The sequence below is a fragment of the Denticeps clupeoides genome, chromosome 10 (genome assembly GCF_900700375.1).
Source record: "Denticeps clupeoides chromosome 10, fDenClu1.1, whole genome shotgun sequence".
NCBI classification, from domain to species: Eukaryota; Metazoa; Chordata; class Actinopteri; order Clupeiformes; family Denticipitidae; genus Denticeps; species Denticeps clupeoides.
In genome coordinates this window covers 17975105-18000843 of record NC_041716.1, presented here as the reverse complement: position 1 = coordinate 18000843, position 25739 = coordinate 17975105, and the positions used below count along the sequence as shown (strand labels likewise).

The window sequence follows — 25739 nt, the reverse complement described above, 5'->3', positions numbered from 1 at the left end:
ACACACAGTAAAACTGCATTTTGGGAAGCATGTTTTCTTTGGTTGTCGACTATTTGCTTCATATTTATTAATATAAATATGTCAATATATTTAATCTCCTTTAATCTACTCATCTGGGAACAATATTCCCCAAAAGTATCTAATGCTTATAAAAAACCTCAGTCATCACACACACAACAGAAAACAGATTAAACATCGACTGGCATTATTATAAATTAGAATGAATCATGTGATGAAGTGTAATTCAGTGTGCTATTTACAATACTCCGTCCCAAGTTAAAACTTATATTTGCTCATCTCCAATGTTTACTCTCAGTTCGGTATGTACAGTGAACTGCATTAAAACAACACTAAACAGAGCAAATACTCTGGCAGTCGGGCCGTGGCCCTGTTTTTTCTCACCATGATGTGTTCCAGGGACCCACCAGAGCAAATTAACATCTCATCTTGTCATGGTTGACAGGCTGACAAAAAAATAAATAGCTTGGTATCAAAATCTTAGCAATGAATTTGTTCAGACTTTTGGTTTATGTTTTCTAGCATGGTGGTCTGATTTTGTTTCTTTTTGTGCTCTTCGTGCCATTACGGAAAAAAAGGAGATGCAGACCAAGCAATGGTTTTAAGAATTTCCTTTGAGTTTCAGCCTTCTTCTATAGTGAGGCAACAATTCACTTCAGTAGCTGTATACCTGTATTAAGATTATGTCAACCTATGAGCTACATATTACCTCAGGAATGAAAATGTTGCATCACATGATGAAGGTAAATGGGATTTTGATTGATTTGCAGTGACCTCCGTGATCCGTTGGTCCATAAAATTCCCCCAGAGCATCTGCACGTCTAGTTTGAGTTTTTCCTTTATTTGCCACATTGGACAAGGTACTGTTGTAATACTCTATTATACAATCAGCAGGCACCTTAGGAAGGCAGGGTTGCCAGATTTATGACGCATTGCTATCAAGATGACCTGGGAAAGCAGATCTTAGAACAGACCTGGTTGTAGACAAATTAAATTGGAGCACCGCCGATGCACCTTTAATAACAGTGAAACGTATACAGTATGTACAGTAATTAATGTAAATTTTACATTTAATTTTATTTTACACTTCGCTTTATGCAATGCACACGTTTAGACGTCTGATAAGCAGCCAATGACTTTATACATGTTTTTTTTTCCCTTTGGTCAAATGCGCTGTCTTAAAATGTCTTAACACAGCCCCATGCCATCATTCCACGCTGCATTTAAAATGCACAGCCAGGTCGACGCGTTTCGTTCATTTCATTTCCTCATTTTGTGTGTGCTCGGTGAGAGAATGAGCATCGGGAGGCAATGGTGGGAACATGGCCCTCAGATCACTGGGATCGAGGTCTCTGCTCTACCGAACTCCAGTGCTAGATTTAGTGTTGGTATCAGAGGGGACGCACAGCCAACGAGTTTGCAATCAAGATGAGTTTTGCATGCCGAAGCTCCAGAGGAGATCAGTAAGACTTTCCAGCAACTGCAGCAATACATCATATTCTTCAGGAGATTTCCCCTTCAGCTGTTACCTTAGACATTGTTCCAAACGCACGTGGTACTGATTTGCCCGTGCGTCATATGTGTGAATGCTGATGCTGTTTGTTTCATCGGGGAACGCAACTTTCACAAGAGCTGTTACTCCACCGCCAGCAGGTTGAGGATTTCAACAGCGAGATGCTGGACTGTTCCTTCTGAGGTCCCCGCTACTGTCCTTCACAAGAGCCTGCATGGATTCTATGAGTTGAAAAGGCAACATTTTGAAGGTCTGAAAGGACAGAAGATGAAATATATCTCAGAGAGTAAGATGGCTAGATTAGAGGTAGGAAAACATCTGGAACAGGGATCCTCAAAAAAAATGGACCAAGAGGAAATTGCAGCTGCCGAGCAGTGATTCAGTGTGGAAAGTTCTCTCTCTCTCTCTCTCTATGCTTCTCTTTTTTCTTCTCCTCTCCCTCCATCAGTTTCTCCCTCTCTGATGGATGGTAAAATCCACAGGTGTAGAGTGTCTTTGATATCAGAAACCACATGTTTCATTTAACAGGGGTCTCGGTCGGCTGGCGGGGAAGTGGACAAAGCCAGGCCTCCTCACCGGGAGGCTGGGGTCACACTGCAGGTGCCGCCCCGACCCCCCCGGACGGCCTTCAGTCAGACCCGCCCTCTCTGCTGGCAGCGGAGACGACAACGCGCCGAAGCGTCCGCTGCACCACCTTCCCGCCTCCTCCCGGCCTGCATTAATTAACAGGGAGGGCAAATAATGAAGGCGGCCTTAATGTGCGGCATGGGATGTCTTCCATGCGACTATGTTGTTGTGGTGCCGGAAAAAGGCAGCGATTATGTCTCATTGCTCTGTAGATACAACCAATGCTTTCCTGATTGCCGAAGCCGTAGAGGGAACGTGATTAGCCGAGTTTACGGCATACGTCATGTCTTCCGGGCGCTCTGAACGCCACGACAGGACCACTTTTATTTCCATATTAAAGCAACACTTCCTTTCTTCCCTACAGAGACCTGAGTATGAACAACATCAGCGAGATCCAGCCAGAAGCGTTCCAGAACCTCCCCTTTCTGTCGGAACTGTAAGTATCTGCTCATGTTCCATGAACAAATGGCTTCTGTTACGGTGATTCCAGGGTTAAAAAAAAACGTCCCGGACCTCGGCATGATCACGTTAGCAATAAGAGGTCAACTGATATGATGCGACAGACGAAATTCCAATCCAGCGTATGCAGGGCTGAGAAATGGACTCACAGCTACCAGTTTTCATAGTGCCACCGAGATACCATTGTCCCCAGTCCCCACTGCTCGCAGGATGGGTGTTTCAAAATGACCAATAATCACTTTCACCCCCCCGAATTATCAGTGAACAAAAGACGGTGAAATCTGTCTTGGGCTCCATGGGACAGTGACAATTACGGTTAACAAATGTTTTTTAAAGTTAAAGACATTTTTATGACATAACAATGTCATTTTCCGGTCAATAAAGTTATTCACACAAGGGCCAAGTCAGGATTTGAACTCAGAACCTCAGAAGTAATTCCCTAATTTTCCCATTTGCCGCAGCCCGGTCCTAGTCTACTTCTCCATAACGGGGCGTGTGCTCAGTGACCAGACGGTACCAGTGGGCCGTCATGCCCGGCAGCGCCCCAGAGGGGCAATTTGTTCAGGCAGCGCGAGCCGGCGGCATGGCGAGCATTTACCGGGGGTGGGGTGGGGGGTGGAAAGCACCTGGTGTCTCCCTCACGCCGGAGGACCGACAGGGCCGCAGAGGAGAAGAAAAATACCTCCGATTTCAAAAGCTTGGCCCCGGCAGATGGTGTCGGGAACAGAGCGCACATGCCGACGATGAAGGAAATGTAATATTCCTCAGATATCAATATTTATAGTTGCCCTGTCAAAGCGAGATGATGCTCCCAGCGTGCGGCTCCAAGCGGCTACTCCCTCAACCCAACGTCTCCGGTGGAACAATAGACTTTCCGACACAATAATCCCGCAGAAGGACTGACAGCTCTAATTATTCATATCTGTGACGCCTTTTGTCCATGACTCACTTTTGGTGCATTTTGAGTTAACCCCTGCCTGTCCAATCTGATATTAATAACATTGTTATATGGATAATGGCAACAACAAAAATGCAACATGAACCAATTACATTATTTTTACTAGTAGCAGTTGTAATAGTAGTACGAGATCCTCCATTTCAATTGTATATAATAACTTGGCTGCACGTTATTTCTTATTTGAACTTGTACATATACATATTCATATAAATGACTTATGTCCCTTTAGGGACTCCGTAGGTTTGGGATGAACTGGAGACAAGAAAATCTGTCGTGTTTGTGATAGCTATAGTAATAGATAAAACAATAAGATTACATAACACACTATTTTATTAATAAATAAACACAATTCACATAAATAACAGCATTATAAACTGTAATATAAAATGAATGAATGAAATAATAAAAATAAATAAAAAAAAAGAATTAATAGTAGTAGGTAGGTACAAAAACTGTTAAAATTTGCATATTATCTGTATTTATGTGCATGTGTATATTATATTCTACAATCACAGCCAGGGAGTTTCTGTGATCAGGAGAACCTCCATCCCAGGCAGTAACACCAGAGCTCGAGTTACAGATGGAAGGTAGCTGGAGAAATATTGCGTCATTGGAGGACACGCTCATTCCCATTTGATAGCCACCTTCAGCAATTTGCCCTGGTTCTAGCCAACTTCTCAAGGTTAACCAAGATGCACTTGTTTTCTTTATTAACTGGTTTGGTGTGTTAAAACGTCCACATCCCTTCAACCAGACCAACTCAGCCTACCGTGGAGATTAGAGGCTTGGAGAAGCAGGACCAACGGGTCGTGATAAATGGTTAAATCCACCCGGCTGCAGCTACACACGCCTGCGTTCCCTTGCTAAGCTCTTCCATCTGATGTTTTCATTACGGACGTTGAAATGAAAAGAAGGAAAGAAGAAAGTACGATAGTTTTTCACCTCTGTCAGTGGGGATGACAGCGGAGATGAAAGAAGGTGAGCAGCCGATGAGGTGGAAGCCCAGCTGGGCTTTTTACTGTGTGCATGCTGTCATTTTACGATTATCTTCCAAAAACACTCGACACGGTGCGGTGCTCTCCTCTTCAGAAGATTCCTCAACCAAGTGAAAGTTATGTATATATATATATGTGTGTGTGTGTGTGTATGAGTTATAATGTTCGTTTTTTCAGAATTGACACACATGCATCTTAAACACAGCTCACAACCAATTTTCAAACAATCTTTGCCACAATTTAATACAATTTAATAATGTAAAAAGACCGTGGTGGGGTGAGAGAACAGAGTGTAAAAAACTATTTCTCCCTCCACACAAAAGCACTGTATTCAAACCACTCCAACTTGGCAGAAAGAGGTGTGGCACAATAGAGATTAAAAAATGAACAGTTTCTAATTTATTAACACTGGTAAATAATTATTGCAGTTACATGTGAATATTGTATGTAAAAAGGTACCAATGTTACAGAGAAAACAAAATGAGAAGAAAGAGTAAAGAGAGAGAGCGAGAGAAGAGAAGCCATGAGAAGAAATGAGAGGATAGGGCAGACTCGAAAACCAGAAGATCCAGTTTCGATGGAAAGACAGCTGGGAAAGAAAAGTAAAGTCCCTTCCCCACATGTGACCCCTGGCCTACAGGAAGTTGTCATAGATCAATCAGAACCTGTTGTTTCTGATGTCACGCCCCCGGTGCCTCCCATCTGGGGAAGACAAAGAGAGTGGGCGGTCCTGACGGCCGACACTTCACACGTTTGGCTCGGGGGCCTCATGTCTGGGCAAGACAAAGAGGGTAGGTGGTCCCGACGGCCGGCAGCTCACACGTTTGGCTCGGGGGGTGTTGGAATGCAATTTGACAAAGGGATGCAAAAACGGAGGTGTTGAATCTCTATGCACAACAAAGGCACAGGAATGTCATGTCTCCAAGATGTCCCATCTTACAATAACACAATGATGAAAATGTACATTATGAAGATTTTAATACAGATAATACATACAGACTATGCTAGATGATATACATATACAAGTGTAATGTATTTGTAGACGTGAGTGCTTCTGAGGACCATCGGAACCATCTCTGGTATGCAGATCTGAGAAGGGTGTCTCAGAAAACCACTGGTTTGTGTACAATCATTGGCCTGCAGGAAACGTAACATATCGAGATTAATGCAGAGTGCACCCACCCCATTGGTGTTGTGAGTTAGCTGATGTAGGAGATTGTATAAATTAACTCCAACACGAAAATACAGGAATATATGCTGATAATATACTGATATTAATATCTGCTAAACAGCAAGGTGTAGAACAGGGCCTCCAGGTAGTGTTGTAGTCAAGACTGCCTAAACCGAGAAAACATTGCCAAGAACAGAGGGTATCGGGACCAAGACCGAGACAAAGACACACTAAGGCGAGACCAAGACCGAAAAAAGACCAGGGCTAGAATCGACATCGCATTACTCAGGTCATATGTAGAGAAAAAAGGTGTTGCTGTGTCAAGTGTCATTACTCATTAAATCTAATTCATGTTATCTTTTCAATTATATTATCCATACTTACAATCTCCCAGATTTGTCATAGTTACAAGAACTGATGGAAAATAATATTCTCTGCAATCCTCTCCTATAACCATTTCATCAGACCTCATCAAGCGAAAGAGATGGGATGTACCAGTAAGATGTTAATATTAAGTCTTTTCTACCAAGGACAGAGGAATGATTACAAGTGAATGTAATCATCCACCTTGCTTTAAATTTGACACAATGGATAATTTCCTCTCAAATGTTCACTGACACCCTTTTCTTCTAGCAAATTCATCCAATTAACCTCAGGAAAACTTAACAAAGGGTAATGTACTGAGCCCCTAAAGTACCAGGAACTTTGCACAAGTTATTTAAAGTATTTTGTTCTAAAACCTTCATTGATCTGTATTCTGTATAGAGGGCTAATCAAGTTCTTTTTTCATTTTGTAATGTCAATGAAATTATTGCTGCACTGGCACATAGACATGGGTGGTAGTAGCCTAGTGGGTAAGACACTCGCCTGTGAACCAGGAGACCCAGGTTCAAATCCCACTTACTACCATTGTGTCCCTGAGCAAGACACTTAACCCTAAGTTGCTCCAGGGGGGGACAGAATTCTAATCAGCCTAGCAGATAGGGAAGCAGCCCCGTAATCAGAAAGTTGCCGGTTCGAATCCAGATCCGGTCCCCACACACTGCTCCCCGGGTGCCTGTCATGGCTGCCCACTGCTCACTCAGGGTGATGGGTTAAATGCAGAGGACACATTTCACTGTGTGCACCTGTGGTGATGTGTATCACAATGACAATCACTTCACTTTTACTTATTTTCTATGTTTACTGAAAGATAACAGGCTCAGCTGATGGAATATTGAAAGTGAAGTGATTGTCATTGTGAAGCACAGCAAGCAGAGCCACAACGAAATGTGTCCTCTGCTTTTAACCATCTCCCTTGGTGGGAAGTGGGCAGCCATGACAGGTGCCTGGGGTGAAGTGTGTGGGGACGGTGCTTTAGTCAGTGGCACCTCATTTACATTTACAGCATTTATCAGACACCCTCATCCAGAGCAACTTTCAATCAGTAGTTACAGGGACAGTCCCCCCTGGAGCAACTTAGGGTTAAGTGTCTTGCTTAGGGACACAATGGTAGTAAGTGGGATTTGAACCTGGGTCTTCTGGTTCATAGGCGAGTGTGTTACTCACTAGGCTACTACCACCATAAATCCAGGAACAATTACAAAGTTTGGGGAAAATTTCACAGGAGACAGTATTTCTCAAAGGGACCTAATTATATTTAACAAGATGATTCATATGACAAGTTAAAACCTTTTGCTGTGCTTATTAATGTGTGTATCCACGACTTCTCATGAAAAATAATTTGTCTGAATTCCTACAAAAAAAGCAGTGACTCAAGAGTTATTGGAAGCTATTTTATAGAAACTGTGGTACAGAAACTTGTGCAGGGTGGTAATAGCCTAGTGGGTAACACACTCGCCTATGAACCAGAAGACCCAGGTTCAAATCCCGCTTACTACCATTGTGTCCCTGAGCAAGACACTTAACCCTAAGTTGCTCCAGGGAGACTGTCCCTGTAACTACTGATTGTAAGTCGCTCTGGATAAGGGCGTCTGATAAATGCCATAAATGTAAATGTAAATGTTGTGCACAAAGGATAATAACTTTTTTTTTCCCATTTCATGGTACTTAAGGGGCTCTGTAGTAGTGATCTAGCTGCTTGCAAAAAAACGAATTATCTCCCCCTGAACAGACAACTGTACTATGCATGCATGTCATTTGTTGCCACATTGAGGACTTTTTCCAAATATTCACAAGAATCAGTTAGTTAGTTATATTACTTTTAATTAAGCTGTAGTTAGTTATATTACTTTAATTATAAAGGAGTGGCATTTTTAGGACAAAAAAGGGATTTAGTAAACTCAAAAAAGGCACAAGGGCCAAAAAGGAGACAAAAAGAACAATAACAACCGTGTGGGCATGTGCCAATTGCCAGGAAGTGAAAGAAACACAGGTTAGATTCAGGGTCCACATCTTCCTGTGGCTGCTCCTCTGTATTTACCTCAGTCCTGCCGTGAGCGTCGATACTCCTAAACGCTAAACGTCTTTGTATTTCAATCTCTACATTTCTACATAGCTCTCTTTACTGCGCCTTGTATTTCTGTGCTCCATTTCCATCTCATCAGCGCTCCATCATCTCTGTCTACTAACGTCCCTTCACTCTGTTTCTGTAAACTGCTGAAGTCTCCATAAATCATTTATGGGAGGTAATTGGTGAAACATCGTGCGTAAAAACGGCTGCTGTGTATTGTATATGTGAGGTTCACTTAATTTAAACACACAAATGTTCCCATTTAGCAGTTAGGGACATTTAACACAGCAGACCAAAACATTTTTCCACAACAACACGAACTGACACGTGCCCAGTGTGTATTTACGGACCTGGTTTGTGTAATTGGACAACGTGTTTACTTTTTGTTTACCCCGGTAAAATCTTCTATGACAAGAAACGGTAAGGAAAGTATTTAATCGCTCCCAGCGATCTGTCTGGGTGCGAAACTCACTCATGCAGGCTGAGCGAGGGCTGGCCCGAGCCTTTCAGCACATACTTTATCTGCAGGGATGGTGATAGCAGCCTGGGCTTTCAGCTGTCATTCAGGCGATATGGTGCATACCCGAGGACGCACGCCGTCCAGGTCGAACCGGCGCGCCGGAGGACTCTGACGCTCACAGGTGCAGGTGAAGCACGGCCCCGGGGGTGTCCTTTCCAGGCCGAGCTGTAACAACCCATAACCCGGGTCACTGAGCAATCCACCCCGGCCATGTGGAGCGAGTTAGGCGGCCCATGGTGCCAGTGCCGTTAACCGCTCACAGCCAGCACGACTGGTTCAATGCAGCGGCCTTCATGTTTGAGACGTGCACCACACACGCAACAAGGCCCAGCTTCTGCTCAACATATGTGGGGGTGGGGGCCATACTTCTGGCACCTCCGCACTTTTTATGAAAAATAAAAAGGTTTGGTGCATTTTTGGTTAAAAGCTGCATGCGTGTGCCACTACTGAGAGTACGGAGCCATGAGGTAATGTAACCCATCAGAAATGAAACATCAAGATTATTAAGATAAGAGTCTCAAAAGTAAAACAAAAACATTTCTGTGTAAATTGAGATTTTTTCCCTAATCTGTGTGGAGAATGGAGAAGGTGAGAGGAAGTGTGCTTTAGCAGCGTAATAAATTGTCTAAATCTGGCCTGGCCGACATGAGGAATTGAGGCGAAAGTTCTGTACATAAAAGCCCCCCATGCTTTTGTTCCAGCGCTGCTCCTCAGGGAACACGTCTGGTGCGGTGCCTGGTGTACCACACACATCGAAGTAAATGCCTGAAGTGCTGCGTTCATCACTCTAAATATCCCCTCCTTCTTCATTTTTCATTGTTCCTCTGTCTTCACTCGTACGTCTTACACTTGGATGGGGTGTGGGTTTTACTGTGCTGTGGATCAAGCTAATAAGCACATTTTCTATTGTGCTTTGGTTTTAAGCCTGACCCTGTAGTCCCTAAAAAGCTGCAAAAGTCCACTGACGATTCATTTTTCATAAAGCTTCAGGGCAGGAAATAACATATAAAAGAAAAAAGGAGCTACAGACCTAGACATTTCAGTTGATTACAGTTTAAAGAGAACCTTTATGACACACATTACTGTAATCAGCACAAAGCTTCTTGGAGCCAAGAGCTGGCCTGCTCATAAGCTAATTCCTCAGTTACAAAAAAACATATAATTTAAAGTATGCAGGCGCACTTTCAGACGAATAACCCAGAATTAAACTGATTCAAAAATTGTCTACTCTCTCAAATGTGTAAAAAGTAAAACTTCCATTCACACATACAAGCAGCCAAATGCTAATACAAACCAAGCACTTTGAGGGTTGCCAAAACCAAGAGATAGCACACCAAATCTCTTCATGTTATAATTTTTATAATCACTCATACATGCTGTTGATTACTAGACCAGACCAGAGAATATTATTTCTAAAGGAGAGAGAATGAAATTACTAGACCCCACAGCATTAACACATCGTTGATGAGATGAGACGTTATTTCCTCTCGTTTAATCATGTTATATCGCATTATATCACTGTATGTCCTGTATGTCCCATCCGGAGGCACAGTAGTGCATCACTACGAAACAAACGCTTCACCGCTGGGTCCTAGGGCCTGTCACTCACCAGCCAATCAAAAAAAGAAAGGGTCTGGCCTATCACAAAATGCCAGCATTGTATTTCGGTAAAATGCAACACAACCACCATTAAAAAGGCATCCTGGAATTCGCCACGTTATTCTGCTACTTGTAAATGAAATCTTCCGAAAATTTCACTGACCCTATCCATAGGCACTTCGAGCATCACTTCAAGCACAGAGAAAGCCATCTTCTATTTCAATGTTACAACATATTCACAACTTGTTTGACACAAACAATGACAACTTGACTGCTGTTAGAGAATGTTGCCCAGATAATTAGTGTCAGTTTTTCAATGCTGAGAAAGCCCTCCATCACCAAGCTCAGGTATTTTAGATTTTCAATTGGTTTCTTAAAATAAAAGAATTTCTAAGACAAAGCTATTCAGTTACTTGTGAGTATATCTACACCACCAGTGGAATCTACTGTGATGCAAGGGGGCGCCATTTTAAAATCTTGCCTTGGGCTCCAAATGTGTTAGAGCTGGCCCTGAATAATATAATAATAAGATAACCTTGTTTAAATTGTGAAATGGGTTTGATTAAAAGAAAATGTTACTAGGTGTTTGTACTATTTTAGTCACCTGAAACTTGACCAAATGAGTATGGACGTGACTAAGATTAATAATAACTAAAATGACAGCTTGATGCAAAGACTAGACTAAAACTAAAATGAAAACAGGCTGTTGAAAACAACTACACTCTGAATACTCAGGAGAAGAGTCATTTTCATTCTATTGCCCCATTATAAGCTAAACCATTACATTTTAACCGAGAGGAAAAATGTGGCAAAAAGTGACCAGTGACATAAAAAAGAATCCAGTGAGACGCGATGTCACTGAAATTGGAAGTTTGTAGTCAGATGACACGTATTTCCCTCCTTGGAAAAAAGTGCTATGCTTGGTTAGCAACAGATGTCTCCATGCCGCAGACCATATGCCTTGTAGCAGGGGGAAGCTGAACATAAACCAACTCGGTATGGTTCCCTACACTTGCTCTGGTTATAAAGTCTCATGCAGAGGTTAACACCACACAATCCCCAGCCAAGGGGGGCAGACAGACTGCGTCAACAGTGGGACAGAACTGTGACTTTATTGCTGCCAGCAGATCCTCCATCACTTTAAAAGTAGATAAGAACGTACATGAAATCCACACCCTGATACAGATAAGAGCTCCACGTTCAGCCTCTTCTCCATCTCACGATAAATCCCTGTCACTGAAACGCTGCACTATCTTACCCTGCAGCGTTTCGATTTCTTCCACCTTGTCACTGGATTTGAATAATTATTTTTCTAGCTAATTATGTGTTGTAATTGTCCTTATTCGCAATGTGTAATATCTCAGTTTTCCATGACATAAGTTCAACTTTCTTCAACCCAGCACTCAAGTATTACATCAAGATTTTCTGTTCCTTCATTGTATGGTATACAAAATGTATTGTGCCATCAATTAGATTAGTGGCTTCACACACACACACACATATACACACACACACATATATATCTTATGTAAAAAAATTACGAGTTGAACCTGGTTCTGGTGTTCTTTTTGCCCTTTGATTTGACTACCGTTTTAAAAGAAAAACGTGGAACATTTTTACGTGTTCGTGCAGCATGTTTATGTTAGTGCTAGTCTCTCTCTTATTTGCAAAAAACCCCTGCACTTGTAGGTTTTTGTTTTCAAAATCTTTGTTTTACACTGCAAGGTATAAAGTATTAATGTTAGAGCTGTAATGGGACCCGACTCGACTGTTAAAAAAAATTCCATTTGAAAAACGTTTATCAAACAAAACACTTTTAACAATTACCAAAAAAACACATTTACAAGCATTGAATCATACAGAAAGGATAGGTACTATAAACCGGAAGTTCATTTACTGCGCGAGCCGAGATTTCTCTAGTCTATATATATAATACAGGATTAAACAGAGTTTGGGTGTGTTGTTTTATACAGTTTCTGATTACAATATCATTTTGGTAACCTCAAAATAACTTTTACTGTGGGCCATGTTCTATGAAAAAAGTGAAGTGATTGTCAGTGTGAAACACTGCAGCACAGTACACGGTGTTCCTTAACTGCTAGGCCACCACTGCCCCATGCGTTCAACACATCAACTTGAAGAACTACCTGTTTATTTGCTGCTGAATCCATCCCTCCCCTTGACAGATGGTTTCATCGTTTGGCCCATCAGTGTAGATTAATGCATTTCTGTTAACATTAACTCACTCTAAACACAAATCTCGTCTGGCTTGGTCTAGTGAAATTGACAACTCATCTTCTGAACGATTCTGAAGGGTCACTGGTGTCTTCAACTCAGTCTTCAGCCTGGTCCGTTTTTGGTTGAGGAGACACCTGGGAGTGTTAGTGATGAACTAATGTGGCTCTTTACATACTTGACATTTTACCATGTTTAAACTTGCGATATCATGTGTCAAGCTGCTTTATCATGTGTCAAGCTGCATTACTTGCAGAGCAATGCTGAGGAACAGATGGAACATAGAGCCCACAACGTTCTGTGGCACCATGTCATGTATCATGCTGCCTTCTATGTGTTAATCTCTTAATTAAGGTCTTGTAGACAAGCATACAGTGACGGTGATATTTCTTCAGGTTTGGATGACAATAACAGAGATCATGTGAAGGGGATGAAGGGGCTTGATTTGTGTTGCCAGTTTACATGCATGTGAATTGGCAATTTTTCAGGAAAAATGCCAATTGTGAATAGGTGTTGGGAAACCAAATTTTGAACAGTTTTGAGTGCATTTTTGGCAATTGTGAAGTAAAAGAACCAAGCATGTCTGGCAACACTGCTTGTGCTACGTGTTTGACGTACTGATGGAAGCAGGTTGAAATTGTCCAGAATGAGGAATGTAAGATGTGTTAGAGCTGTGTCAGTCATGTCTTTGGGTTCCTTCACTTGTAAATCTAAGTCTTCCTTCTCATTTACAGAAATAGTAACTGGACTTCCAACAGGACTTCAGGACTTCCTATTCAAAAATAGGACTTTGTGTCAGTTCCTCCAAAATACAGAGACCTTTTTATCTATTTATTTCTGTAAATCCTGAAGACTTACTTGAAGTTACATTAACAATCATGTCCTTAGTGCTCTGTCTATTACATCACTTACATCAAGTATGTGGCATAAATGATTCCACATTGGCCCAAATAAAACTGATGATGCCTCTTTTTATTAAAACAGAAAAAAATAATAGTAATAACATAAGATGATTAAGAAATAAAAGGTAGCTTCTTTACAATCGAGTGGTCATATTGATGCTTTTAGAAATGTGTCCTCTGCATTTATCCCATCACCCTTAGTGAGCAGTGGGCGGCCATGAAAGGCGCACGGGACACCGTGTGTGGGGACGGTACCTTGATCAAGGTGCCTTGGCAGTTCGGGATTCGAACCTGCAACCTTCCCTATTCCATAGCCGCTCAGCCACCACTGCGGCGTCCGGAGGTTATGATACGCGGCCATCCCTTGTGAACCATGGCTACACTTCAGCAAATGTTTTATCCTCCCTCTCTGCAGTAATCTTCACATGAAGGCTCACATTCGGTTGGCAGCCGCTTGCGACAGCCGCGGCTTTTCCGCACCACTTTTCTCAGCGGTTAAGAAGTGAGCCGCACAGAAATTGTTTTAACCAACACCTCTGCATAAAGCTTTATTACTTGTCAGTACTTGTCAGAAACAAGTCTATTTTTTTGAGGAAACATCAAACAGCAACAACATATTATTAAATTGTACTCCAAACAGAGTTGATTTATTGAAGCCTTTGATAAACCATCTATGGTCGGCCATATTGTCTTGCTTAAGATCGAGTTGGGTCGAGGCGCTCCCAGCTCAGTCCGCACTTTGAAACAGATGCCATCAACACCATGTTTTTCCCATTGTCACCTTTTATGACCTTAGAACATGTAAAAGCACATTGACTCACACTGCACCACTTTCAGTTGTGGCTTAAAAGGAAAGTGTCTGGAGTCTTAAGGGAAGCCTCGGAGCCAGAAGAGCCTAGAAAACAAGGACCCAGGGACTGTTTGCGGGCTTCTTGGTAATGCACATTACTTTTATTGATGTGACTCTTACGCGGCTCAAATTTAAAGCAGCTCACACAAATTTACCCATGTAGCCTTACGCATCGACTATTACGGAGGTACGAGCCATACAAGTAAATTCACATACGTATCATTCGTATTTCACCGTGCAATCTGTCCGCTGCATTATGGCAAGAAATGATCCGTGAAACAATGAATAATATTAATAGGACAGTATATGTAAAAGGCACTGAAATTTAACGAGCAAAATAAATTCTCGTAAAAGAGGCAGACACATTTTGGCCAGCAGGATGTTTTTGTGGTGGCCGTTTTCTGCCACTCCGATACTTAGACGGGGGCGGCGGGAAACCACGAACCCCCCTTTTCCTTCCAAATGTAACACCTACTTTTTTCCTGCCCTTTACTTATTTTTGTGGCACATAACAAATGTAAGTACCGGAGCGGGATGCGGTCTGGCGCGGCCGGGGGACTGACCTCATCTCCCCACCCCGGTGGAACGCCAGAGGCCGGCGAGCAGCTGTCAGTCCGAGGGCTGCAGGATGTGCTCGCCGCGGCGGCCCCAGGTCGGGGCCTGGTTTGTTTTGGCGGGAGCTGTCAGATCCATCATGTTTGCAAGTCTGACTAAAAGGCTAAACAAAGGCCATTGTACACAAACCCTCGCCGCGCGCACAAAAGGACCGATTTGGCAAATGGGAGCTGCGCCTTCACATGCACCAGAGGTGGCTAGGAGACGTATGGGTGGTCTTCACTCTGAGCAGAGCGGATTTGTGTTTAGACAGCCCTTCCAGGTCAGGGCCAAGGAATTCTCGTGCAACGCCACCCGTCTAAATAGGTTCACATGGTTATTAGCTTATTTGCTTTATAAATACATTGATTTGAGGATGTGGGTGAGATAGTTCCGGCCCCGTCCCCGTCCACAAATGTCCGTGTCCCCGTTGATTTATTATCCTGCCATGAACAAATAATATCCAGAATGCTTGTAGGCAAAAATGTTGTGCTGTTGATTGAGTTGTTTCTGTCTTTGCCCTGGTGTCCATAACATCAGAGCATCAAAGATTGTCATGATGAATTCTCAAAAAAAGAAATAAATAAAAGTAATAAAAGGAGCAGAATGATAAAGTGAGGGGCTGACGTTGAAACCCCAGCTGCAGCAGTTTGAGTAGGTGGACTAATCTGGTCCCAGCGCTGTTTCCAGCCAGGCTTTCATGCGTCTGCCAGAGGAGCCCGTCTGTTAAAGCTATCACCGCGATGCACTGCAAGTGAACCAAAGCCCATCTCTGTCTCCCACAGGCGGCTGTCTGGCAATCTCCTCAAACACATCCCGGGACCCGTCTTCCGAGGCCTCTACAATCTCAAAGTCCTGTAAGTAACCAGGTAGTGTGCTGGGAAAGCAAGCACTCATAAATCAGAACAAGCAAGCTTCATAAAATAATAGCATATAGCACACTGCTCAAAAAATGAAGGGAACACTTAAACAACAGAATGTAACTCCAAATCAATCGCACTTCTGTGAAATCAAACTGTCCACTTAGGAAGCAACACTGACAGACAATTAATTTTACATACTGCTGTGGAAATGGAATAGACGACATGTGGAAATTACAGACAATTAGCAAGACGTCCCCAATAAAGGCGTGGTCCTGCAGGTGGGGACCACAGACCACTTCTCAGTTCCTATGTTTTCTGGCTGATGTTTTCTAGACTTGATGGCAGTGCTTTCAGTGGTAGGCAGTGGTATGAGGGCCCGAGATCCACAGGTGGGGGTTCTGCTTACAGCCCAACACTGTGCAGCACGTTTGGCATTTGCCAGAGAACACAGAGATTGGCAAATTTGCCACTGGCATCCTGTGCTCTTCACAGATGAAAGCAGGGTCACACTGAACACATGTGATAGATGTGAGAAGCTGTGGAGAATGTCTTGCTTCTTGCACCAGTGTGGCAGTGGGTCAGTAATGCTGTGGGGGTGGCATTTCTTTAGGGGTCGCACAGCCCTCCATGTGCTCACCAGAGGTAGCCTGACTGCCAAGATGTACCAAGATGAGATTCTCAGACCCCTTGTGAGACCATATACTGGTGCAGTTGGCTCTGGGTTCCTCCTAATGCAAGACAATGCTAGACCTCATGTGGCTGGAGTTTATCAGTAGTTCCTGCAAGACGTAAGCATTGATGCTATGGACTGACCCGCCCGTTCCCCAGACCTGAATCCAACTGTGCACACTTTCATTTTGAGTGTGACTCCAAATCCAGACCGGCAAGAAATTTTTGTAAAAAACTATGTAAAAAACAAAGAATTTAATAAGAATATTTCATTCATTCAGATCTAGGAAGTCTTATTTGTGTGTTTTACTTTTTTGAGCAGTGTATAATATGACATCTACTCTCGTTCACTCACTAACATACTATATATAACCACTCAATCCTGGCTTTTCAAACATTCTAGCACAACAGAATTGAAAAAAAAATGCATTATATAATCTATCTATTTGAATATAAATTGTTCACCAATTAAAGTATCCACAGGCTTTTCAGGCATGTTTATTATTTTTAAAATATGTTACTGGATTTAATCATCATCCCTTCCCACTACAGATAGCGTCTTTATATCTGTGAGTTTTTTCTTTTTGATAAGGCCTGCAGGACGGGCACAAACAGTGTCCGGCCTGACTGAGATCCCTGCTCCTGTCATTGCAGACCTCCAGCTTGGAGGTATGGACACTTGATCTTCAGCAGGTCCCCTCCCTGCAGTGAGAGATGCCTGATCTTCACCTGATCTCTCTCCCATGTCCCCCGGGGACTTGTGGGCGTCTGAGCTCCTTCTCCCTGCCTGGCTACTTATCAGTCCACCTCTGTCAGAGCAATCATCGGGGAATAGCTGTTGAAGACAGGGATCCCTTTACTGCTGCTAGAGCGGATGCTCCCAGACTTGTCTTTGCAAAAAAAGAAAAGAAGTATACATCACACAGTCTCAGCTACCTTTCACAATCAATGCCTTTTGTAGTTTGTGACTATTGGAGATTGTACATAAAACCACTTGTTTGTGGTTCTGCACAGACAACTAGGCTTTTCTTATCTGTTTTCACACTCAAATTGGAATTGTCAAATGTTGAACCATGGACCGCTCATTGTTTCCTCCAAATGCCAGCCGAAATGGGGGGAATGCAGCTTTTGTAATATTGCAACCAGTCCTGAAGAAATAGAAGGACATGTGATGGATTTTTAAGGCCGGCCATTTGAAGTCCAGATTTACAAATGGCAGCTGTGGCACCGCGATTTTGCGATAAAGACCCTGTGCTGCCGGGGAGTTTCATTCGATTGGACATGATAAAGCTGTCTGCTATGCAGTGAGGGCCCGTCGCCCGTGACCGCATGCTCTCACATTGGGATAATTTGAATTGTTCAAAGAGCCAGTCTTTATTGTTCTCCGCTTCCTCCTGCTTCTCCATTCAGCGGTCCTGTGAGTATGACATCAGCAGGCCACCCAAGGAGCCTGCGCCTTCCCTCCATGGCTCTTGCTCTCCTCCATCCTCTGCCCCTCCCATCGGCTGCTTTCTCCTCAATGGAAAGGACAGAGCCAGGCCGAACGGATAAAGCGAGGGAGTGTCGCGTGGAAGTTTATTACTCTTTCAACCGTCTGTGTAAATACCACTTACGAAATTGCACTCTTTAAACAGCGAGAGCGAGATCTACGCCTCTGCTGACACAGCGCATTTTCAGGTTTTTTTTACAGCAGGGAACATTCCTGCTCTCTTTGTAGAACCGAACAACATAACAATGGTTATTTTAGGCCGAGGGAAACGTGGGAAGTTTTAATGCCAAGTACCAAGGTTTTTAAACTGTAACTGTAAACTGTATTTATAATCCCCTATTTATGTGTTTGGTTATTTGTGCCATAAAGGATGCTGGAGAATAACCAGATACAGCAGCTACCCAGTGAAGCACCATGGGATTTACCCAACCTTCTCTCCTTGTGAGTATTGATACATGAATTAAACTTGGACTATAGACTCTATAGACTTTGAATGAGGCTATTTTAAAGAATTATTTACAGTAACCAAACTCATCGTCTAACTTAAGGTCGATGAGAGAAGCTACGAGTGCAAGAAGCTGTAATCACAATGAAGGTTCACTGCTTTGAAAGGCCTCATAAATGATTTTTTTGCTCTGCTTAAAACATTTTTTCTTTCCTCCATAACCTCACATGTGTGATTTCATAGGTTTGAGTTTTCAGTTCTGTTCTACAATGTGCAAATTGGCAGAAACAGAAAGACCAATAAATGAGCATGTGTCTCAAAGACTGATAGTATATAAAAATTTAGAAGAATTTTTCAGCTGTATTTTGTGTTTTGTTCATTTTTTTCTCGGTTATTGATTGAGGCTAATGCCATTCTTTGGAAACCAACGCAATATGATGAAGCACCATCTATGAGCAACTAACTGAGACTGTAGGAGATAGAAATGAATGGATCTGAACTGCCACTGCATGAAAGGATGGGATTAAGATGAAGTGGTGCAAATGCAGGGAAACACAATAGCTCATTTAGCACCAAACAATCCTGAGTTACAGTTATCTGCAGTCTGGATGAAACTGCCCATCAGCACTTGGCAAATGAATGTAATTGAATCAGCGCTGGGTTAAAAAATTGGTTATATTGATATGCCTGTTAGGGCCATTTAGATCTTTATTAAAGGCCTTGGACAGATCATGATTTCTGAGACACAGAGTGGCATTAAAGAATTGCCGTGACAGCGTACTTTAGAAAACTCGGCCAGAATATGTTTAAATTTTTACAGTGGTCTAGATGTTTCATTTCCAATAAAAGGGGCAACAAAAAAAATAGCGTATCTAGTATTCATTAAACCATTATTACATTGTGGCACATTATCCCGCTGAAAGAAGGCACTGCCATCAGGGAATATCGTTTCCAAGTTATGCATCTGGTCAGCAACAATGTTTAGAGAGGTGGTATGTGTGAAAGTAACACAGCAATTTGAGCTGCAGTAGCTCTTCTATAGGACCAAGCAGTATAGGTCAGCTGGACACCACCCACGAGAGCTAGTGAGTCTCGGCCATTCATGACCCTGTCACTTCTTCACTGGTTTATCATCCATGGAGGTCCTGACTACTGCACAACAGGAACATCCCACAGGAGATGTTTGGGCACTGCATTTAAAGTCCAGACGTAAAACTGACCATGTAATGCATCAACTTGAAGGACAACTTGCTTTTTAATGCAAGCCTTAACCGCCTTGGGAACAAAAAGTCAAATTTAGTTTTGGGGCCAAATAATACTACTGGCTAGGTCAAATTTCCCTCTCACTGGCTGAAATAATTGCAAAGTTAGCCCTCTCGCTTCATCTGGAACCCATGAGGTAAACACCAGGCAGTCCAGCTCCTGAAAATAAAAGTGCAGGGAGCTGCAATGACCTGTGAAAGAGCGCAATTTTCCATTGGTTAATCTTCATTCTCCCCACAGCCCAATTATTTCCCTCCTAATTCCCCTTCCTAATTGGTTCCCAGTGTTAAGGGGTTAACACTGTTGCTCGGGTTAATCTGCCCCCACCTAGTTTCTGGCCTTCCTTCTCAGCGCCACCCATGTTTTTTCCAAATTAATGAATCCAAAATCAAATTCCAGTGTAGTCATTTCTTTTACGTTGCCATATTGATTTATTTGCCACCATCTGAGATTTTTCCGGGTGGAAGAAGTGTCTAAGTTCCACCAGCCAGACTATCGCCAGGGCCGCCCTGCTGGAGCTCGGCTCATAGCAAGACATAAACGCTCTCCTTCACACACTTGACAGACAGGGGAGGAATCTGCAAGGTGCCTTTAATGCCCACCCCCACAAAGTTAAAGGCATTTGATAATCTCAAAACATATAATTTAGGCTAATGATAAGACAGGGATCACTAAATTACTGGCAGGAACTTGGGATTGAAGTCCCTTGGCGCCAAATGTAGACAAAGAGGAGCAAACGTGAAGTTGTGAGAAGGAAGGAGGTGGGAGTGCCCTGACTGAGCTGAACACACACTCACAATTGGCCATGACCACACATCTTTATAGGCTTTGGAACACTGTGGTTTTCTTTAGAATTTTTAAGGGATTGGAATAGTCCACACAATTTTTTACACTGTAGTATGCATGCCAGGCCAGTAGGTGGAGGTGTACATTTACCACTAAATCCCTACAGAAAAAAGAATTTTCGTCTCAGGCTCAATTTGGTTTCTGAAATTAAGGACTGGTTCAAAATAAATAGGGTTTCAACAACCGGGTGACATGAACCATTCTATTTAATGTGTAGGCCATGTTGCTCCTCAACTTATGTGTAGATCTTTGCATATAATAAATGTGTATGGCAATATAGTTGGACAATGGTGTCAAAATTTGTAAATAAACAGTCTAATAAATATGGGGATATGTATCAATGTGATCTTTGAATTGAAACGTGATGAACGTGATTAGAGAACTTATGTTTATTGCTTTTGGAGTGTATATCAGAGCTATAGATTTAGTTGATGCCAGATTATTTGAATGTGATTATTTGAATTCAGTATTGGATCAGCAGAGTCCTACAAGTCCAGACTCCATCATATATCATCCTTGGCTTGATGGTGTCCAGGCATGTGGATAGAATTTGTGGATTGTGGTCATATTCATTACATCAAAGTTTCCACTTATTGGTGTGGAGTGGATATTTATCTTGCTTGTGTAGACTCTTGAGTTCCTTTACCATCAGTGCAAAGAAGACAAAAGGGTCTTCTCTGCGTCCCAAGATATGTGAGGACCATCTGCAGGTCAGAGACTGCCTGTTCCTTCAGTGTGATGCGAAAAGAAAAAGAAAGTATGCATCCTTTGGTTTCAATGAGCTGTTAGACCATTATTATTCAGCAATTGCTAGGTGGCCTTTTCACACATTTAACCAAATCACACAGTCATGCAATAAAGTGCAGCAAAACCCATAAAACATGAAATTAGTGGGTCCACATTATACAAATTTGCAGCAGCAGAAATTACAGAGGGGAGCTTTTTTACTTTAAATGTGCCTTCATGTGGTTTGGATCAATGCGCAGTTGTCGTCCTGGCGGCTCCACGTGTCTGAATTGATGAAACGTTCGTGAAAACATCCTGTGAGAATCACCTGTAATTTATATACCCCGCTCCTCTTGCCAAACTTCGCTTTTCTCAGGCAGGTCAGGTTAAGGGAGGAGAAAGACACCCATAGTATTGCAATTATGCTCTCTCTGAACTTTTTTTTTATTTTTTTATAAAGAACATGCCGCTATACGAGTCTGAGCTGGTGCTGCTAAAGATAGCTTAATAAGAAAACATATAAATCATCCTGAAGATCACCCAACCAGCCCCTGGCAGTGCGGAGACACACAAAGAAACAAAGAAAGCAAGAAAGAATGGGACAGAGTAGAATAGAATGGTGTTTAAATGATGTAATTATAGTATCACCAAAGTGTGAAATCAGCCCACCACAACAAGAGGAGCAGTGAAACACCAGGCTCTCTGCCCCAATTGTTCTTTCACGGTTGCCCTATTTATAAATTTTCTTTTCTGGCTTGTGCTATTTAAATAAAGACTAAAGGATCAAGGCAATCCTGTGGGTTGCTAAAGCATCATGTTCACATCTCATTTCAAATAAACTGTGGGAGCCACGAGGGAAGAGCTTCACAAACGGCCCTGATGGTGGCCAAATACTTCCAGTAGAGCAAGACCAGCAAAAAAAAGCAATAACATCGCATGAAACTGGCTCTTCCTCTGCCCCATTCCAATCCAGACGCCTGGACGCCAACCTGATCACAGAGGTCCCGGCACAGGCATTTTCGGGCCTTCGCTCCCTCCGCCATCTCTGGCTGGACGACAATGCGCTGACCGAAATCCCAGTGGCGGCACTCAACAGCCTCGTCTCCCTGCAGGCCATGACCCTGGCCCTCAACCGCATCACCCACATCCCCGACTATACCTTCCACAACCTCTCCAACCTAGTGGTGCTGTAAGTTGTACCATCCATTTTTTTTCAAGTGCCGTCTTACTCCAATACCAGATCAGATCTAAATCTGACTCAAGAATGCATGACTTCAAAGATCTTCCAAAATATTTCAAATTTGATTCAAAGAGAGAAACAGCAACTTTGATCTTTTCGTCTTGAACCGCCATAGCTTTTTACAAGCTCAATTACTTGATTTGTTTAAGACGAAAAAAAAAAATGAAAGGCCTTGCATAAATGTTTACCCGAGTGATAATGAACTTGGCATTACTTCCAGGCATCTTCATAACAACATGATCAAGACGCTGGGGCAGAACTGCTTTGAGGGGCTGCACAGCCTTGAGACGCTGTAAGTATTTTCCTTTCAATCACCCTGTAAGTGGCAATAAGTCTTGTTAGGGTTAAAAACACGCTTTTATGAAAAGGATTTAATAACATCTTAATGATAGACTGCAGTACTATACATTACAGAACTTAGCCTGAAAGATTCCTGTGTTCGTTTTACCAAAAATACCTGCAAAAGGGATCCAACAATGAGGTCGAAACATTCCCTAAATATTACAAAATAATGAGCATCTATTAATCGGGGTTAAAAAAGTAAATGGGCTATTACAGTCAGGAGAATGTACAGTCAGTGTACGAGTTTGTGAGACATGATTTTGCTTAAAATAGGTAAAACTGAAATCAAAGAACTGGACTGTGAATATTGTCATATACACGATCCGCCAAAATGTTTCCCACTTGTGGTTGTTCGTGTTTAATTCATGTATCTATACTCACAAGGAGAGCAGGTTGGGGAAATCCCATGGGTGCTCACTGATAATCATTGTATGTACTTTTGTACATTGTATGTAATTTTTTCTAATTAGATTGTGAATAAAATGCTGGGAAATCAAGGTAGCTGGGGCTGCATCTCATATCAATAAAATAATGTGTTTATTGATAAAATTTTAGGAGATTTTAATGGTGCTTTTAAAGTATCAGATTTCTGGTGAAAGGCTGGCAATTTTTACTGCCCACAATTTTCTTAAAATTGCATCTGTATTTAAGTTAATATATAATTATTTTTGGAATAAGTGCTTGTAGTTGTCTATTTAGTCTAGGAAGACTTTCTTTGTCAAATGCGGCATGCAGAGCCAACACAGATGAACGAGAGTGTCACCACACAGAAAAGGGCGGGGACTCTGGCGTGGACAAGTGCCACATTACTTTATTGGTTTTTAACTGCACAAACAAACATATAGCTTTAGGACAGGGGCAGACGGGAATGAGAAGGTTCAATACTAACCCAGGACCACAAACGGCTGAGCGTAAACAGCGGCTCCCCTTCGTTCGTGCGTTTCGCCGTGTCTGTGGCTTTGTGACATTGTGGGTCAGTTGGTCCAGGTCCAATCCAGGGCCAGCTCCCAACAGCCATGGGGTAGAGGCCAGCCGCTGAAGATAATGAGAATTTAGGATAAACCAACTTATTGATGAGAATTTAGGATAAACCAACTGGGGACTCAAGACCTGTCTTCTTCACTGTAGCCTTCCCATATAAAAGTAGAAGATCTGCAGGTTTCAAAGGGGCTGAGTCCCGTGAAGACAGAGACGTGCATAGCTTGTCCCGATGAGGTCACAGGGACAGTTGATCTGATTCCTGCCTCCCCAGCTGCTGGATTGCACGTTCTGCCTGGCCGTTGGTCTGTAAATGGTAAGCAGATGACAGGCTGCAGGAGGTATATGAGCTGGTAGAGGTTCCACCAGAAAATGGTTGTGAGTTGAGTGGTGGAGGCAGCAGAAGGGAGCACAGAAAGGGGCAATGAAGTGGGGAGGTTTTAAGAAACCATCCACAATGTTCTTTTCCTTCAGAGAAGAGTGGTGGTCTTCGCTCAGGCAGACATTGCACATGCCTCAAATAATTCCTGGACATCCCAGGCGATGGTGAGCCACCAGAATGGTCATGGCACATAGGTGAGCGTCCTGTTGATTTCAGGGTGGCCATAAAGGGCTGAATTGTGCTCCTATTGGAGGATTTATAGGATAATGTGAATTAATATTGCTCAAAGAACCCTTCAGGCTAGTCTGGAGTTGAGCTGTTTGGCCTGCCTGATGGTGATGACGTTCTGATGGTTGGTCCAGACCAGGAAAGGGGGATTGCAGCCCAGCAACCATTGCCACCGCACCTCCAGCACTCACATGATGACTAGCAGCTCATGGTCCCCATCTCATCATGATCTTTCAGAAAAGAAGCAACTCAGGTGAAGCTTCATGCCTGGACCACATTGGGACAGGTCACATACCATGCATCCACTTGCACAATGAAGGGCCATGTTGGATCAGGGTGATGAAGGATGGTGTGAAGGCACAGCAGGTGGCAGTGAAGGTGGTTATGGCTTTCGGGGTGAGGTGACATGAATGGACTGATGGCATTGTGAGGGCAGTGAGGGGAGCAAGACTGAACTGTAGCCCCAGATGAATCGCTGATAAAACTATGAAACCGTTGGAGCTGCTTTAATGTTGTGGACGTTGGTCACAATGCGACCACCTCCAGCTTCTTGGGGTCCATGGGCACACATTGGGGCGAGATGAAGGCGCACTTTCAGCTGGTAGGCAAGCAATCAGATCAGCTGGTAGGCAAGCAGACTGTTGAGGTCCTCTCTCATGTGCTGGACATGGGACTACTTGGAAAATGAATAAATCAGGATGTCGTCCAGATACGATTGCCAAACTGGCAGGAGGGACTGAAGAAGCGCAATGCGGTTGGTATCTAGATGGCTGGAGCTCAAAAAGGAACCCCCTGTGAAACCCCCGGTGAAAGAGAAGGAGGCTGCAAGTGCACGGCTAATGCTCTGTTAGCACGGTGCTCGGCAGCAAGGTCATGCACCACCTGCCACAGATGCTGGACCTCTTGCAACAGGTGGTCAATGAGCACTGACTGCCGACAAACCGCGTCACTGGGTTCATGCTTGGCCCAGTCATCCTGTAAAATGTACCGGGTGGAGCCGGCACGGATGGACGGTTGTTGCAAGTGCGGTGAATCCAATTACGGAATCAGATACACGAACACCCACCGGTGTTCACATTCAGTGTGCAAAGACAAATACATATTTGTCACAGGGGGAATTCGATGACGTACTTGCAGACATACTTTGGACGTGGGGATAAGCCGTTGTACCGGGAAAGGACATTTGGCGAGAGGGGCAGGAGGACCGGGGACGCCTGGCCGGCGAGGAATGAGGAAGCAATGGACTCGCTGCCACGCAGCGGGGAGTCAGTTCGGGATCTTTGGGAAGGACCGGGGCAGAGGAGAACCGGAAGACGGCGGGTTTCAGGATGGTCCGGGATCTTGGACTGGACGGGAGTAGGTCTTGGGTGGCAGG

The 25739-nt window shown here is 43.2% G+C and overlaps 1 protein-coding gene across 1 annotated transcript in view; it reads left to right on the top strand.

The window, feature by feature from the left end:
• lgr6 (leucine-rich repeat containing G protein-coupled receptor 6) overlaps positions 1-25739 on the top strand; it is a 55211-nt gene that overhangs the window by 18238 nt on the left and 11234 nt on the right. The window contains exons 2-6 of the mRNA XM_028994495.1: positions 2523-2594; positions 15679-15750; positions 18284-18355; positions 22168-22383; positions 22655-22726. Coding sequence (XP_028850328.1) covers positions 2523-2594; positions 15679-15750; positions 18284-18355; positions 22168-22383; positions 22655-22726 — 504 coding nt within the window. The remainder of the gene's footprint in view (positions 1-2522; positions 2595-15678; positions 15751-18283; positions 18356-22167; positions 22384-22654; positions 22727-25739) is intronic.